The sequence below is a fragment of the Colossoma macropomum genome, unplaced genomic scaffold (genome assembly GCF_904425465.1).
Source record: "Colossoma macropomum unplaced genomic scaffold, Colossoma_macropomum, whole genome shotgun sequence".
Lineage (NCBI taxonomy): Eukaryota > Metazoa > Chordata > Actinopteri > Characiformes > Serrasalmidae > Colossoma > Colossoma macropomum.
The window spans coordinates 12446499-12465266 of record NW_023494787.1 but is presented as its reverse complement, the minus strand read 5'-3'; the positions used below and the strand labels follow the sequence as shown (position 1 = coordinate 12465266).

The 18768-nt window shown below is 38.5% G+C and overlaps 1 protein-coding gene across 1 annotated transcript; it reads left to right on the top strand.

Annotated features, from left to right (window-relative positions):
• Positions 1-471: 471 nt before the first annotated feature.
• On the top strand, positions 472-9163 carry LOC118805398 (sialidase-1-like). Its single transcript, XM_036566162.1, has 6 exons — positions 472-655; positions 2588-2777; positions 3689-3951; positions 4285-4467; positions 6423-6642; positions 8647-9163. The coding sequence occupies exons 1-6, from the start codon at positions 590-592 to the stop codon at positions 8865-8867; spliced, it is 1143 nt and encodes a 380-aa protein (XP_036422055.1). The 5' UTR covers positions 472-589; the 3' UTR covers positions 8868-9163.
• Positions 9164-18768: the final 9605 nt, after the last annotated feature.

The following is an 18768-nucleotide window of genomic DNA, read 5'->3' as shown; positions in this document are numbered from 1 at the left end:
TTACATATATGAGCCTTAAAGGCACACTAACAAAAACAGCCTGCTTTATTCTAAAGGGTAAACAGAGGTTGGAAAATGGAAAAATCAATTATACTTATAAATAAAAAAAGACTTTGTTTGCTTGTGGGAAGCGTTATAAGTGGATCTGGGGGGGTAAAATACAAGAAAAATGTTGCATATGGGCCCTTTAATGCTCATTACAGCAGGAGTTTGCCAGACAAAATGCCAAAGAGCATTGCAAAATGCAAAAGGGGTGAGGTTATGGTGGTGATTGAGCCAGGGAGGTTAATGTATGCAGTTTAGGCCGTCATACAGAAGATTCATTCATTCAGTTCACTCATATGTTCATTGATTCATTTATGCATTTAGGAAAAGATTCTATATTCTTTCTAAACCACATTTTCCCTTCACTGAAATGGGAAATAGTGCCTCAGCGTTAAACCTTACACTAAAGAAGTGATCTGTTGGACTGTAGCCCGATGGTGTTATGATGGAGTCATAAAGTCGTGAACTTCGCAGTCATGTGCTCTAGTCAGCGTTTATACGAGCAGGTTAGCAGAGCGGTCGTTACTCTGTAGACTAATCAGCCATGAAGCTCTTCGGGCTGCTGCTTTCGGTTTGGTTCATCCATGTCTCCATCGCAGGCAATATAAAGGTAAAAAATAAAGTTTGTTTTCTGATTAAAAGACCGAGAGACTTTTGAGTTTTGTCTGTTTCACCGGTTGAGTGGTCTGTAGGACCACTTGGCATGCAGTAGCTTGTTTTAGACGAGGAACATTTGATGCAGGAACTCCTGCAGGCAAGGAAGTAAACAAACAACTGACGTTGCTGAGGACGATTAATGGAATTTCCCCGTTCCACCTTAAATGGCGCCGCAGTTACGTTCTGGAGCCCCCTTTGCCTGAGGCGCCAGGAAGGAACTGCTGCACCATTTAAGGTGGAACGGGAAAATTCGAACAGGAAGTTGGCGAGAAGGACTCTAGCCTTGCCTCCTCATATTATAGTGTAATTATTGTGATAAATAACGTCAACTCTGATGAACTCAAGCTAAATATGTTGAATATTTTCTGCTAAAAGGAAGCTGAAAGTTTTCCAGTGTCAATGAAAAGGCACAGAAACATTTTCAAAGCCTAAATTTTCAGTTTAAAAGCTGGGCCCTCCACTGTCCTGGCCATTCACACAGAACACGTTTTCAAACTCACCCACACTTCTTTAAGTTTAAAGGAACAATCATTGTTTATTTTTAAAAGGCTGCACACTTTTAAAAGATGGGGTTCTATTTAGAACCACAAGTTGGAATTTTCCTGTTCCAGTTCATGTTGAAATTGTTCTTTAGATTGATGGAGAATGTGTTGTGGTTCTATATAGAACCTTTTTGAAAATAGCACCGAAAAGGGTTCTTCTATTGTGTTGCAAGCTTGACATCATAACAGCTCTCTTTTTGGTGCTACATAGAACTATTTTTCAAAACGGTCCTATAACCACATGCAGTCTCTGTAAATCTGAAGAACCGTTTCCCCATGCAAAGTACCATTTAAGCATGAAATGGTTCTATATAGAACTCATTGTTCTAAATAGAACTATTGCCTTTACATATCATTCTGTAATATTCTGTATATAGTAGTTTTTATAGTATATGTCATCAGACCTTCATATGTACAGGTATTCTTATCTGCATATGTACAGATATTCACACTTCTATTCAGCTCCTCCATGGCTCTTTATTATTAATTGTTCAGTATTTTTTATTCTTCTTATTGTATTTGTATTTAATTTTTCCCTTAACTACGTACTTGTTAACAGTCTGTTTGCTTGTCTGGTCTGTTTAATATGTTACATGTCATACATGTATACGTGTGACTCACCAAGACAGATTCCTTGTATGTGTAACATACTTCGTGAAATATAGTGATTCTGATTCTGATAAAGATGCAGTAATTAAAGCACCTTGTTTAATCCTAACGGATTAAGAGAGATTAAAAATGGTAATCTAAAAATGAATTATGACTGTTTTTTTTAATAAACTCATATGAATATTTTAAATGGGGAAAAATGTTGTTGTATATGGGCCCTCTTGCACTTCTGGGGTTATTACAGCAAAATATATTAAAGGGCCCATATCAGTGCATTTTTCTTGTATTTTATTTTCCCCCCTGAGGTCCACTTGTGACAGTTCTAATTCATTTTCACACAACCATTTTCCAACCTCTCTTTATTCCTTAGAACTAAACAGGCTGTTTTTGTTGAAGAAGTAATCTAAGCTGAGACCAACGTCAAGATGAATGGGCGGGATGGGCTGTAGTTGAATAGGTGGATTTAGGTAGATGTCTTGGTTTTTGTGACCTCACAACAACAGTGAAATCAAACAAATTGTAAAAGAGAAAATTTAATTTTCCATGCTATGGCCCCTTTAAAATAAAATAAAAAAAAGAAAGTTTATTTAAAAAGCCTAACTTCAGAAAAGATTCCCTGAATCTATCTAAAACTAAACTCAATTTCATAGCCATTTAAAGATACAGAAAGAAGTCTGTGTAATATAAAAGCTTTGTTGTCTCTCTTGCTCTTTGCCTTATCTGATCTCTACTAGTTTAACCCCATTATTACTGAAGAGAAGTTGCTATGGGTGGGCGGTGGAGCTGGAGAAGTGCACACATACCGCATCCCCCTGCTGACCTTCACCACCCGCGGAAGCCTGCTGGCGTTTGCTGAGGGCCGGAAGACATCCAGCGGTGACATGGAGGCCAAATTTATAGCCCTGAGACGGTCCCCAGACAGAGGTCATCACTTTTATAGTGTCCATCTCCAGCCGTTTAGTCTTGGTCTCTGATTTACATATTAGTGCAGAATCAGAATGTATTAAGAAGTTGAGAAGCACTTCATCTATTTAATGGCATGCCATGAGACCGGTGCCACATGGACATGCTTATTGGAGGTTTTTTTTGTGTCAAGAATCAGTTATTTGTGCAAAATCAATATGTAATATGTTCACTTACATAATGATTTTTCCAAAAAAAAAAAAAAAGATTTTCCCACCTGATAAAACATTTTTATTTTTTTGTGCAAAACAACATTGAGAACTTAATAAGACTGAACTTGTGATGAAGGAACATTTCAGGCTAAACTGTTTGCTGCAACAAAAACTGATACTAGATCAGCACTCCATAATGAAGACCTGGATGCAGTTCGAGCAGAGTAAGAGGAGTTTGGTCATGTATTTTTACAGAAATAATTTGCGCTGTTTAGGTGACTATTGAGTTCTAGTGTTTGTTAGCAACGTTAGCCTCACTGGTCCAGTTCTAAATTAAGAAGCGTAATTTGGACTCCAGACGTCTCAGCTGATCAACTACAGCTGGGATAAATGAAAAACTGTGTAAACTTGATTTTTTGCAGAATCTTTCCTTTAAGGAACCATCTATTAAAAGGTTCTTTATGGAATAACAGTAGTTCTTCTATGGCATCACCCTAAAAAACCTCTTTGGCACTTTTATTTTTATAAGCGTGTCAGTATAATGTACAGGAAAAAGTGCCTAGTGCAAGAACCAGAAATGACTTACGATAATGTCAGTGGAAGGATATGTTACTGGTAAGTCAACATCTGTATAGTGTGTAGTATAGTAGTAATAGGTACAGTGGAACTCAAGCAGCAGATCTCCTTCAATGCTCTTTCTCTTCTCTCTTCTATTCACAGGAGCTACATGGTCTCCCACGTCCTTCATAGTAGATGATGGGATTCACACGGATGGGTCAAACTTGGGATCTATTGTTGTGGATGAAGACACAGGTGCTCTAATATTGATCTACTCTCTGTGCTTCTACCGCTACCACTGCAGCCCCCCAAGCACCATGCTGGTGGAGAGCCTGGATGATGGTCTGACTTGGAGCGCTCCTCGCAACCTCTCTGTCCAGCTGGGGGTCAAGAGCTTCATTCCAGGGCCTGGCTTCGGCATTCAGGTTCAGATCCCGTCTTCTGATTTTGATGTTTTTTTCTTTTTTCAGTCAATATTTCAGGGCTGCCAACTTTTACATTTTTATTTTAGTGAAATAATGAGATTTCAGTGGGCTGGGCCGGGGTGAGGGTGTAGGGTTGGGGCTGTTGGGGGGTCATGGGGTTGGGGAATTTTTTTTGAGACAGTATTTCTTAGTGATACTACAGTATTATTACAAAATACTGTTAAGAATAAAATTGCAAAACTAAAGTAGCAAACCTCCAACACCAAACTATCGCATGAATTTTTGGTACACTATGAAAAAACTTTGACTGCCCATTTGTGTTAAATGTGACAGAAACGCTATCCGCCTGCTAAAGGCCGTCTGGTGGTGTGTGGTCATGGCACTATTAAGGGTGATGGCGTTTTCTGCATCCTGAGCGATGATCATGGGCGAACGTGGAGAAACGGAGCCGCGCTGAAGAGTATCCCCTACAACCAGCCCAAACAGAGCCTGGACTTCAACCCAGACGAATGCCAGGTGACAGACACTGGGTTCAGTGTTTACACTGACATATTACTATCAAGAAAAACAGAGTTTTGCTCAAAAAAAAAAAAAAAGTTTTGAATCCACCCAGGATCACTGTACACTCTCAGAAATAAAGGTAGAAATCTGTAACTGGGTCAGTTCCCCTCTTCTCACTGGGTACCTTTTGTCAGGGAACATAATTGTACCATAATCGATTAAATTTATATTTTCTAAGTTGTATTGACTCCACACACTCCGTCATGTCTCCAGGGTTTTTATTTTATTGTTCTGTTTTAAAACATTATGAAAAGGTAAAATACATACTTTTTACCTGGAAAAACTTATTTAAGGTGCACAGTCGGACCTTAAAATCACTGTTGTACCTTTGAGGAAACATTTACATTGTTTGTACCTTTATTAACAGTGTACAATGGAATTTAGAGAAAACACATACAAGTGTAGATACATGTCAGTTTCATATTCAAGGGTGGCGAATATGAAAGGAAAAATGCTAACTATTGATCTGTTTAGGCTTTGATATCCTCAATTTATGAGAGAAATCAGGGGGTACCACAGAATACTAGTCAAATATTAGAATACTTATAGAATGAGTAGAGTATAACTCATTTTAAGGGCTTGCAGTTGAGGCAAATGTTAACATACATCTACCATAAAGACATTCAAATTTTCACAGCTCCACACATTTCATGTTACCATACATTTCCTGTATTATGTTGATTAGGGTATGTACTTTAATTCCATAAGAGATCATTTCAAAGTAACAGCTGAGAGATGCTTTTTTTATCAGGTTTTATTTACTATATTACATTTTCAGTGGGTCAAAATTTTAAAAGCAGATGTTGGTAGCATTGCTTAACTTGAACCAAACACTCTGTGCAGCTTTGTATAAGTTTCTCACAATACTTTGCTGGAATGTTTGCCTAGTTCTCTTGACAGAGGTGGGGTAACTCAGTCAGGTTATTGGGCCTCCTTTCTCAAACATGCTTTTTCATGATGGCCTCTTCAGCACATTTGCTTTGTTGTATTTAAACCATTCTGTCACAACTAAATGCAGGAACGCTTAGTATCATTGCCCTGCTAGAAGACCCAGATGTGACCAAGATTTGCCTTGCTTGAAGTGTTGCTTCAGTATTTCTAAATAATCTTCGTTCATCATGATGCCATCTATTTTCCGAAGTCCCTTTTCCAGCAAAACACTCCCACAGCATGATGCTGCCACCCCATGCTTCACAGTTGGGATGGTGTTCTTTGGATTAAAAGCCTCCATAGAGATGATTATAACATTTTAACAGTTCCATTTTTGATACATCTCATTAGAGAACACTTTTCCTGGGTCTTTGTCCTGTTGATCACCTACAAACTTCAGTCTGTGTATTTCATCCCTTAGAGTTAATTTTGTGCCTCCTTCCTGAATGATGCAGTATCTGTGTGGTCCCAAGTTTTTATATTTGGTGCTTGTGGTACCTTCAGTTGGGCTCCTAAGGAGGAATCTGACTTGTGGAGGTCCACAATTTTGTTTCTGTGGTCTTGGCTGAGTTGCCTGGTTTTTCCTTAGCACCGTCTTTGAAAGTAGGTCCTTCAAAACAGCCACATTTGCACTCAGTGAACTCCTCATTTTGGCAATTGGCCAATCAGAGGCTTCTGTCATTCATTTCATGAATTTCTGGAATCTTCCAGACTGTTTAAAAGGACTGGCAACTTTACTGTTATGTGAATAAAGTAGATACCCTCAGTGACTTGCCAAAAAAAAGATGATAATATGAAATGTATGGAGTTTTCAATTACTTTAGCCTAGATGTATGTAAAATTTTGACCTCAACTGTATGTAATATTTAAAAGCCTTTTTTTTGTTTAGAAGCCCATTGGCTAGTTCTTTGCTTTCTGTCTTATCTTAACTATTCAGAGTGAATTAAGTTCAATAAATAAATTACAAAATTTCAATGCAGCCAGTGGAACTTCAGGATGGAAGCATACTCATCAGTGTGCGAAACCAGAACAACTACCACTGCCACTGCCGGATGGTGGTGCGGAGTCTGGACGGGGGCGAGACGCTGCCTATGGAGGAGCTGGTGTTTGACCACACGCTGGTGGATCCTGTGGTGGCAGCTGGAGCTCTACAGAAAGATGGAGTGTTGTACTTCAGCAACCCAGCCAGCTCTCAACAAAGTGAGCACAAGTGGATTGGGGTGGGGGTCTAAACTGCAACGCGACAGTATGGCACATATATAATAGTAAACTAGTAATGTACACATACTGTATTTATGGTTAGATCTATATGTTATATTACAAACCACAATTCCATAGAACTTGGGACAGTATGTGAAGAATAAATTAAAACAGACAGCAGTGAATCAACGTACACAAAAATGATACAAAGCTGAGATTTAATGTTTTACCTTAGCAGCTTCATTGTTTTTTGTAAGTATTGCTCATTCTGATAATGATGTCTGCAATACAGACAGGGGCAATTTGAGTCAAGGGCATCCAGGAAAAGCCTAGTCCTTTATTAGCATGAATAGACTGAGGCTCACCAAAAAATGCATCGGCAAATAATGCAGCAGTTTAAGAACAGCGTTCCTCAACAAGCGACGACAAGGTACATACTATCATCAAAGGATTCAGGGAAACTAGAGAAATCTCTGTGCATAAAGGGCAAGGCAAAAAAACGCAAGTGAATACACCTTTGATCCCTCAAGCTGGCATGCTTCTGTCATGGATATAACTACATGGGCTCAAGAATACTTTAGCAAACTGTTATCAATAAACACTGTTCATTGCTGCATCCACAAATGCAAATTAAGACTGTACTCTGCACAGTGGAAGCCATGTATCGGCAGTGTCCAGAAACGCCTCCGACTTCTCTGGGCAGTGGAAATGTGTATTGTGGTCGCATTGTTTTTAGAAAAAATAAACATCACATTCACCAGGCCAAGGAAGAAAAGGACCATCCAGATTGTTACCAGCATAAAGTTCAACTGTGTACATCTGTGAAAGCACCATTAATGCTGAACACATTTTGGAGCAACATTTCCTGCCTTCTAGACAACGTCTTGTTCAGACACATCCATGCTTATTTCAACATGACAACGCCAAGCCACATTCTGCAAGTTAACAGCATGGCTGAGTAATCAGAGAGAGCAGGACCTGTCTCCTGTTGAAAACATGACATGTTATGAAGTGCAAAATACAACAGTGAAGCCCCCCTGCGGTTGTGTAGCTGTGGACGAAATGAAAAAAAATCTGCTTTCAAAACTGGATCAGTTGGTGTTTTCATTCCCCAAATTTACTGCTTTACTTTAGAAATTACTAATCACTGCTTTTTTGACAGATTACACCTTTAACCTTGAAATGGTAAATGTCAAGCAAAAGTACAGTATGTCAGCTTTTATTTATCACCACAGGAAAATCAAAACCACAGGAAAATCAACCCCCCCCTTTTTTTCAACACCATTTCAAAATGCCAGCTGCCCTTTACATGGTGTCAAATTTTCGTGATGAATGGACCAATGGAAATGCTCCAGAATTACTTGCTAGAAAAACATATATTACAACCACTAAAGTAAGGAATGTGTTTTCTTCCTCCTGTAATGTTACTGTTTCAGGGTCTTATACAAGATCTTATCATAAGACAGCAACCTTATAGTTTAACATTTAGTATATTTTACACCTTTGGAATAATGATTTTTGTGTTTTGTCCTCTTATTTTAGATGAGATATTCTAATTATTAGGATAACTTAAAATAGGTGGTGTAAAAGAAATTTTTGTTATGGTTGTTTTTTTTTTAATGTAGTTAAAAAAGTTTGAACATCCCTGGTCAATTTCCACACATTTTGGTGATTTTCTAAGTGAAATATTTTTGCTGTTTGGGGAAAAAACTTAAATTTGAATTTGAATTTTTCCAGTTTGTCACATTAAGTGAATAAACAGTAAATGTGCATTAAAATGTGCTGAGGTGTGTTCCCTGTAGAGGATGATGTGTTAGCTTATGTTCACTTAGAAAATTAACAAAATGTCGTTTGACCAGGGGTGCACTAAATTTTTCGTATGACTAAAACTGCTCAAATTCTTATAGAAGGCATAATATGTACTAGAATGTTCAAATGGCACAGTCAAATTGCCTTACTTCCATTGCTTCTGTTTTTATATTTTCTTTTTTCTCTCACCTCCAGGGGTCAATCTGACTCTCCGCTGGTCTCTGACTGACGGTAAGTCATGGGAAAAAGAAGTATTGCAGATTTGGCAGGGGCCGAGCGGGTATTCCGCTTTAACATCACTCAAAGGAGACCATCCTGAGGATAAGAAACACATCTTCATCATCTATGAGAAAGGTCGTAAGGACTATTTTGAGACTGTCTCTTTTGCCAAAATTAACCTCCACGGAGGATTATAGAATGAGAGGGGTTGTAGATTTGAATTTTTAGGAAAATACAGAGCAATAAAGAGCAAAGGAAAATTCACCATGCGTTCAGAATGATTCACAGGATGTAAGTTTGAATTGCAGATGGAGTCATTTTTTCTGTTCACTTTCACCTTTCAGTCAATGACTTTCCAGCATTCGCAAGTTAAAGGGAAATTGCACCACTTTTTCTTCTCTTCTTTTGCATATTTACGTCATCAAAATGTAAACAAAGTCATTTGGTCTGATGTGAAATGCTCCCACTGTAGAGAAACTTACAGAGTCAGAATTGTTCACAGTGGTGGTGATAGGAACCAGACGTCTGAGAATTTTACTACCTGTAAAAGCTCCTTCACAGAAAGTTATTACATGAAATGGTTATGAATTCGCTGCTTGATGCCTGAGACATTTGTTTTATTATTTTTGAGAAGCTTTTGGCCTAAAACATGGTTTTTTTAAATCAATTAAAGGCATAGAGGAAAAATAGTCCCCAAAGAAAAGTTTTTTTTAGATTTATCACTCGTTTACCATCATATACCATTACATGTGAAACCTCAGAAGACATGTAGGAAATCTGAGTCTGTAACTTTCTCAACAATGCTCCATTTCACATCAAACCACTCTGATTAATTGTAATTACATTTCAATGATAGAATTATGTTGAAATTTTAATTGGTGGAGTTATCCTTAAATGCAGGGCTACTTGCAGCCACAGAGAAGGCAGCATGTACATGACATTGTACACTGTATAATGTAAATTGATACACAAAACGATGAATAATTTTAGCCAATAGTGTCAATTCTTCAATTTTTCCTTCTGAATCTTGGAACTTTTTTTTACAATATAGTATTTTGAAATGCTCTTATTAAGAGTAAATCAATTCAATGCACTGATGATCATTAAAGATATTTTGAAACTCTTATCTATTTCTTTTCAGAATTTCACTAACTACATATTTTATATTTATATTTGACATTTACTTTATCTGTCAGCTGTCAGCCTTCCAGCCAATGACAGCTGGGATAGGCTCCAGCACCCCACCGCGACCCAGAAGGATAAGCGGTTTAGATGATGGATGGATTTACTTTATCTATTCCTTCCATTAGTCAGTATAAAATACTGAGTAAAATTGATATGGACACACATTGACCTTAAATGTCTTTACCTTATAGTCTATTCACATAGTTTTGTAGAGAGGTAAACATTGCTGAGATGAAGGAGTTGTGAATAGAGAATAATCACGCAGCCTATCTTTGAAACTCTTTGATATCTTTAAGATTTCTTTGTGGATCTGAAGCTTGGTCTTCTGCCATCTAGTTTCAGCATTCCTACATTCTCCCTTTTGGATTTGAACTGCAGTAGCATTCCTCCATGTTGCTTTCTGTGGGCATGACATGGTTGTAACTTTAACTGGTGCAATCGCATCCATAACACCGACAATTTTTGAGTTGAAGCTATCCAGCAAAGCATCAACAGAATCAGATGGTTTGCATGGTGCAGAGCACATTTTGCCCATGAAAAGTGTTGTCATTTATAAACCTTTTCTAAACGCAAACATGTAGAGTCTCGATATCTGTCGAGGTCCACATTTCAAAGCGACATCCTTAACAGTGGCTGATATGTTGAGACCCTTTGAGATCATCCAGAGTATGACCATGACAGTGTGCCAAAAGAGTCCAATATAGCACAGAGTTCCTTTGCATAATTGTCATTGGGATTGTCAATATGTATGTTAAAAAAACAGCAGCGAAAACCAAAATCTGAGGAAGTAAAAGATAACATCTGTAAATTCATCAATAAAATTACATTGCGCTTCGGAGGCCGGTTGGCAGTTACTAGTAATATACTTGGTGCCGCTTTCAGAACCGCACAGAGATACTCAAAGGATGTGAAATCACCCACTGATAATTGTTTGCATTGGAAAGAATCGTCAAATAAAGCAGCTACACCTCCACATTTCTTGGTGGCATGTGAGACATTTCTAAAGTTGCAGTTTGGTGATCTGACTCGATTTGTATGGTTTCAGCACTACATTTATTCAACCATGTTTCTATTAAAAGCATAAAATCAAGCCCATGAGCTGTAATCAAATCATTAATCAAGACTTGTTTGTGAGAGATGTAATATTGAGAAGAGCTAAGTTAGTAACCTGTGCCTTTTGCTCCAGAAGCTGTGACTCACATTTTACAAACTGTATATTGGAGACAACCACGTTGTCTGACGTGTACTCCCTGTTCTGTCTGTTTCTGGTAAGTACTGGAATGGATAGATAGATAGCGGCACACAGGGTCCGAGTTGGTTTTGAAGACATGTAACTTCTGAAATCAATACTGTCGCAGCACAGACCCAAATCCACTTTGTTGGATTACTTGAAAATGGGGTGATTGCTTCCCTTTCGGTGGAGGAGGGTGGGTGGAGCTCCTGCTCATGATGAGGTAGAGAGTGAAGCTGCTTTTCCATCGGTTGAGGAGCTTGTCTCTTTCTTTGGGGTGGTACAGATGTTGGAGGAGCTGAGTTTATTAGTTCATCAATTTGGCAGAGCTTTAACCTGGCAATTTTCTTGATTGGTGAATGTGACGTGGGGGAGGGGGGTCGTTGGGTCCCTGAGGCAGTAGATGAGGGTGGAGGAGAAACTGGGCTGATTTTTCGCTGGACCTGAGGGCTGGCTGACGGGGAAAGCAACAGTCCCAGCTGCTAACAGTTTCTCCATGACTGGTGGGAGGTTAAGATGGGGTGATATGGGCAACAGAAATGATAAATGGTGTGAACCCCAAAAATTGCAGTATTTTGCAGTTCACCTGTATTGATAACCTACATTTAACACAAAAATACCCTGAATATCTGAATCCCAAAATTAAAAACCGAATACCTACCCAACAATCAGATATCCAAATAGCTGAATATTCAGGTCCAGCCCTGATAGATAGATAGATAGATAGATAGACAGACAGACAGACAGACAGACAGACAGACAGATGGCGAGACAGAAAGACAGGCATATAGATAGATAGATAGACAGACAGACAGACAGATGGCGAGACAGAAAGACAGGCATATAGATAGATAGATAGATAGATAGACAGAAAGACAGACAGATGGAGAGACAGAAAGACAGGCATACAGGTAGATAGATAGATAGATAGATAGATAGATAGATAGACAGACAGATGGACAGACAGAAAGACAGGCATATAGATAGATAGATAGATAGACAGACAGACGGAGAGACAGAAAGACAGGCATATAGGTAGGTAGGTAGGTAGATAGATGATAGATAGATAGAGAGACAGGCAGATATACAGGCATATATAGATAGATAGACAGGCAGACAGTCATGAATTTTAAAATAATGTGAAAAAATAAAATGTGGCCTGTGCAAAACTTTATATTTTATGTTTTATTTTTTCCAGTATGTTAAACTCAGCAAATAAATTGAAAGTGTGGGTTTTCCATTTTGTGGTCTTTAAACTCTGTGGATGAGAATGACACATTCAGAAGCAGCCAATTATTCTGTCTAATATATTTTTCATTTGTTCTGACTGTGAGGGAAGATGAAATGCAGGGTGGAAGCAGTTTCATTAGAGCCAGTGTAGCTCATGTGGCTGATGTCTCGTTCCATGTACTTCCCCTCTACAAAATCTCAGCGGTCGGCTGTACTGCTTTTGATGTTGATGTGTCACTCATTTGTTCTGCTTTTATTAATGTTAGACGCAGCTATGTTGTCCACACAAACCACCACTTCAGTGTTTCTGTCTGAGCATGCTGAATCTGTTCTCATGGTTACAGTTAAAGATTCTCAGCAAAATTATTCACACACAAACTGTTCTTATGCATGTGCAGGCACATTGTTATTTAGACTAGATTACCTTTCTAGAAGGATATGAAATTAAGATTTGCTGTAAGTTTCTTAAGGAACTTTTTTGGATATGCTGATGCAAATGTGCTCTCCAGTCCAGCTCCTTCCAGTGTTACATGCACATTACACTGTTACCAGTGCAAAGCTCCTAATGCTTAATTGCTGATAGTACAGATGGCTATTTACAGTGGCTGATTTGGCTGATTTAGGATTTTTTGATGGGCATCAAATGTGAATATTCCATAGTCTACATTTTTTGTATTTTATTGTATCCTTTCGGCTCTAACTGTAATACAAAAATGGTTAAAGTTAATGCTTACATGACCATTTTACCACCTCTCTTTATCCCTTACCCTGGGCAGCACTGGTGATAAAATTGCTCAGTGTCACTCGGGCAGGCCTCAGCCTGTTACTGGTGGGCGTATCGACGCGATTACAGGTAGGCAGTTAGTTCGATTGGATCGCATGGTCATGCAAACTACATTTCTTAGAGCCTAGGAGCCAGTATCACCCAGCGCTGTATTTGTTAACATCGCATGAGACAAAATATTTGAAAGATGATATCAAAATAAAAACAACAAATTCGCAATATTTTACTTATGTTTTTTCTTTCAATTTATACTCCATCTGACCAGAAATGCTTAGTAGGCTAAACTATTTTGTTCACATTGTTAACACTTGATCACAAGTGCCTGCATCTGTTTCAGAAAAGCAGATGCTACATGTCTTTCAATGTCCTTTGAACAAAACCGCTTGACCTATAACAATGAGGCTTTGCTAAGCTATCACTTCACTACAGTTTCATGGTTATCATTAAAAAAAATCAGAAGGCATTTTTTTCTACCACATCTTGTTATTTTTTTATTGAGATCTCAGTATTTAAACACAGAATCCATATTTTCACCTAAATGCAATGGAACAAATCTTCAGCAGGAATCAAAGTCAGTGCATTGTTTCAACAGGACGTACAAACATACTTTCTAAATGGTTATCGCCAGCCTGTGTCACAGCTTATTTGCATAAAGTTGAGCAGAGCCCAACCATAGTCTGTTTACTTAGTGGCAATCTTGGCAACACCGCCGGGCAATTATTTCCAGTCATACAAGTTCAGACTTCTATCTCTTTGAATGGGGAGAGACCTAAACACTCGAAACTAAAATTATATGTTTTTAAAATTAACATATAAAAAACATATAAACATACTTGAAATCACTGGTAATATAGGACAAAAATCTCATAAATTGTTTGTAGCATTTGCATCAAATACTGTTGGGCTGTTTTGGCTACTGCACTTGCACTGATCTCCACAACTGTGAAGGGCTCTTCCTGCTAGCAGTTTAACCAGCAAGGTGATTTTGTTGAAGGCCAAGAACTTCCCCCTTAAACACAAGCCATTTTGAACATTAGCAGCTTTCCCATTCATTTTCTAACCAGTGACCTGTCTCCTCCTTTATAACGTCTCTGGCTGAACGCGTCGCCAACAGTTGTGCCACCGAGTTGTGCGTGGAGGGGTAGAATTAAACAGCCTGGTTTTGCTCCTTTAAGACTGATATATGTAAACGACCTCTGTTCTGTCCTGTACTGTGCCTCAGAAAAGCACTCTGAACCACTCCTTACACCTTCAGCATGAATGGGCGGAGCTAAACTGAAGGCTGAATATGTGGATATGTAAATGAGTTGGTTTTCGTGATGTCACAAAAACAATTAATTGAAAACCAGCTGTTTTTGCAACATACACTAAATGGACAGAAGTATTGGGACACCTAAACATTACACCTACAGGAGCTTTTATGACATCCCATTCTAAATCTATAGGCATTAATATGAAGTTGGTCCCCCTTTACAGCTATAACAGCTTCCACTCTTCTGGGAAGCTTTCTACAAGATGTTGGAGAGTGTCTGTGGGAATTTCTGCTCATTCATCCAGAAGAGCATTTGTGAGGTCAGACACTGATGTTGGACGAGAGGGCCTGGCTCGCAATCTCCATTCTAGTTCATCCCAAAGGTGTTTGATGGGGTTGAGGTCAAGGCTCTGTGTGGGCCAGTCAAGTTCTTCCACACCAAACTCACCCAGCCAGGCCTTTATGGACCTTGCTTGGTCCACTGGGGCTCAGTCATGCTGGAACAGAAAAGGTTCTTCCCCAAACTGTTCCTACAAAGTTAGAAGCATAGAAATGTCTTGATATGCTGAAATATTAAGATTTCCCTTCACTGGAACTAAGGGTTCTAGGCCAACCCCTGAAAAACAACCCCATAGCATCATCCCTCCTCCACCAAACTGGAACTTCAGCACTCAGCAGCCTCACTCAGTGAGTTTGTGTGGTCTACCGCTTCATGGCTGAGCTGATGTTGCTTCTAGACGCTTCAATTTCACAATAATAGCACTTACAGTTGACAGGCGCAGATCTAGCAGGCAGACATTTCACAAACTGAATTGTGGCAGAGGTGGCATCCTATGACAGTGCCATTTTTAAAGTCACTGTGCTCATCAGTACGACCCATTCCACTGCCAGTGTTTGTCTATCGAGACTGCAAGGCTAAGTGCTTAATTCTATCCACCTGTTAGCTATGGGTGCAACTGAAACACTTGAACTCAGCAATTAGCAGGGGTGTCCCAATACTTTTGTCCGTATAGTGTAGTTTCCGTATACATACTATTCACTGGTGGTACTGAATGGTATGACAATATTTACATATTATTTCAAACTTAATTCAATAATTCAAACAAATTCCACCTTTATTTAGACTCGGAAATATATTGAGGAGGAACCCTTCTTTTCAGTATAGCAGAATAAAAAACAAAGCATCCAAACACTAAATTAAAATGTTTAGGCCATAAGAAAAGTATAATGATGAGAGATAATAAAACTGAAAAGTAATAATAAAAATAAAAAATGGACTGAGCAATAAACAATAAAAAGGCTGCCTCTATAAACATCTTCCTGCAGTTTAAAGGGACCTGTGTTCTACTTATATATATAATATAATATAAACCACAGCACAACACTTCTTTTTATCTAAGCCAATTATAATATCATTTAAACCAGAGTAGTAGCAGTAACAGCGATGTGCTTATCTTTAAAACCAGACTGGTAAGTAGTCAGGACAGGGTGAGTGATTTAAGCTGAATATTCACTAGTGATTCAAGTATTTTTGCTAAACATGACATAACATAGGCCCGTAATTAATAAGCACTAACTATGAAGAATAAATGGTGGCACAAGCAGCCGTTTAAACAGCTGTTAGCGTTAGCTGACTAGTTAATGCAGCTGGTTGCAGGAATGTTGGCTTCGAGAAACTTATGTTGTTGTCATGGCTCAAGCTAGAGTCCGTTAAAGAGAGGACAGGGAAGTGGCGTTTTGATTGGCTGTTGCAGTATTGACATTTTGATCGGTTGTTTCATGAAACTTATTCCACGAAGTTGTGACATTTGCGACAGTTGCGGCTGAGTATCGTGTGAGTTGCATGACACTTTATATTGTGCAACTCTGTGCAATGTAGTTTCGTGTAGCTTTCATACAACTGAAGTATCACTGTGTAAAGTCAGGCTAAGAGATGGAATAGTTTACTTAAAGCCCAGCAAATCGAATGTCATGGTTTTGAAATACTAAGTGTTTTTAAGCAGTTTACTGCTATGGTTTATTCACACCTTTGGGGGAAATAGTGAGGCCTAGTAAATGAGGGCCTGTTAAAACTGATATTGAAATGGGCAATGAGTCTTGCAATGACACATCCAGCTGTCTTAGACATAGATTCAGCACAATGCTGCCATCTTGTGATATGAACAGGCTCATGTTTGACCTGCTGTGAAGAAATGTAGAAAAAAAAGTTTGTATTATCTAACACGCTAACTAACAGCAGCATTTCAGTGTCATCAAGAAGGTAAAATAAAAGTGAAGTTGATGTGTCAGGAGCTTCTTTCACTGTTAGACGCTGTGAAGGGAGTGAAAGATGAGAAGGTTGTCTGTGTTACTTTGCATGGACCAGTGAAGGTGATGAAGGAGGCAGAAAACCAGAAGAGGGCCAAGTTGGTGCTATTCTGTTTGTACAGCGCTTCACGAAGTTGTCTATAGAGGAGCCAAGCAGGGCTGCTTTAGGAACAACTGGTAGCAAAGGTCAGCCAGTGACCAGCTATGTAACGATTCTGATGGTTTATAATGATCACTTTTTACCATGGCCACTTTATTAGAAACCTCTCCCTTGTAGCTCCATCTAGCTGGTGTCCCATGTACCAGCGCCACACACAAACTGGCCAATGATGAATGGGAAGAGGGGGCTGATAAACTGTGCAGCAACATTCAAGGTACAGTATCTAATTGTACACTTATACAGTGGACCTAGAGAGCACTGTGCAGAAGTCTGAGACCATAATGCATTTATTTAATTTCTAGTCCATTAAGTACAACTTATTCATTTTTCCTGAGTTATTTCTAAGGAGATTAGATGTAAAATAATCTACTTGCATACAGAAGAGGAGAGGGAGACCAAAATAAGTGAAAAAAAAAATAATTTTAAAAACTGGAGCTCAAAAAATGGTTAAAAGATACAGAGAAAATTTGCCTCCTGACAACCACCTGCAAGACCTGGTAGGACACCAAAACTGCCCCCATTAGATAAACAGCATACTTTAAAAAGGCTTTTCAATGGTATTTTAGTAAAGACAATGGTTCTATATAGAACCATGATCACTCACTTTGTATGCTTAAAAGGTTCTTTGCATCCTGAAAATGTTCTTCAGATTGATGGAGTGTGTTGTATATGGTTCTATATAGAACCTTTTTGAAAAGAGTTCCTCTATTGTTACAAGCTTGACATCGTAACTATAGAAGAACACTTTTTGGTGCTATGTTGAGTGCACTTCAAAATCAAGCTGCTTCAGGTGTTTCTGTCCATCCTTCCACTGTGAGAAGACAACTCAGCGCTATGGGTCTGAAAGGATGTGTAGCTGTCAAGAAAACCTCACTGAGAAAAAGAAAATAGCCAAAAAAGAAGAAAATTTGCACTACAACACAGAAACTGGACATCTCAGATGTGGAATAATGTTATGTATGTTAAATAGACTGATGGGTCTAAATTTGTAATTAGGATTATTTGGATCGTAAGAAAAAAAATGCAACTAACTTCTAAGAACTTTGGAAAGTTTGAAAGTGAGTCTCCTGAAAAGAATGGAAGCTGTAATAAAAGTCAAGTGTGGACACAATGCAGAGAAATTTAGTATTATATTTAGTTGTTGAGGCTTCTGTGTAACTTTCTGTTAAATGTTAAAACTTAATAGCTGTGTAAAAAACCTATATAAATGAAAGGGTGAGCCCTGACGTTTGCACCATATTCTATGGTGTTTCTGATAAAGTGACCAGTATGTTGAAATACATCGGAGGAGTTTTTCATAAAACCCATCATGAAAGTACAATCTTACATCTTACAGAGAGGCAGAGATGGTTTCCTGATACAGGTCTGCAGTCGTGTACTGCAGTGGTTAATTTGGATGCATCTGGCTTTGGCCTTGAATTCAGGCTTGGTTTTCACTCCAGCACAAAAACTGCATGAGCAGAGTCAGGTACAGACGTATCATCGTATTACGCCATCATTATCTCTAGTTATCTACTGCTGTGAACTGGATGTCTATTCAGAATGTTTGCAATATGACTTACTAAATCTCCTGCAGTGATTCAAGTGAAGTAGAGATGAAGCAGCGATTTAATGAACTTACATCTGTGTGCTTTAACTACCATTAAAAACAAAAACTTCAGATTTACATTTATGCACATAATTGTTCGTTTATAAATAGTTTAATCTTTGTTTGTTGCTAACATTTTGGAGACAAGGACACTACAGGAGGTAGGGATGCACAATGACATTGGAATCATGTCGATATCGGCAGTTATTTGCTAAAAAGCATCGGTATTGGACAGATGTTTAGATTTTATTGATTTTTCGAACTGATATTTGATGATGCACTTTTTGTCCCCCTTAATAGATGAACATTTTGGTGACACTGGACTATTATGGTAAAATTTTTGCATTACAGAAATCAATGT

What these genes read in the sequence shown, in the direction of transcription:
- LOC118805398 (XM_036566162.1), top strand. Translation starts at nt 590, where the DNA reads ATGAAGCTCTTCGGGCTGCTGCTTTCGGTTTGGTTCATCCATGTCTCC. An exon ending in CCATCGCAGGCAATATAAAG is followed by an intron (nt 656 to 2,587) that starts GTAAAAAATAAA and finishes GATCTCTACTAG; the next exon opens with TTTAACCCCATTATTACTGA. An exon ending in GAGACGGTCCCCAGACAGAG is followed by an intron (nt 2,778 to 3,688) that starts GTCATCACTTTT and finishes TTCTATTCACAG; the next exon opens with GAGCTACATGGTCTCCCACG.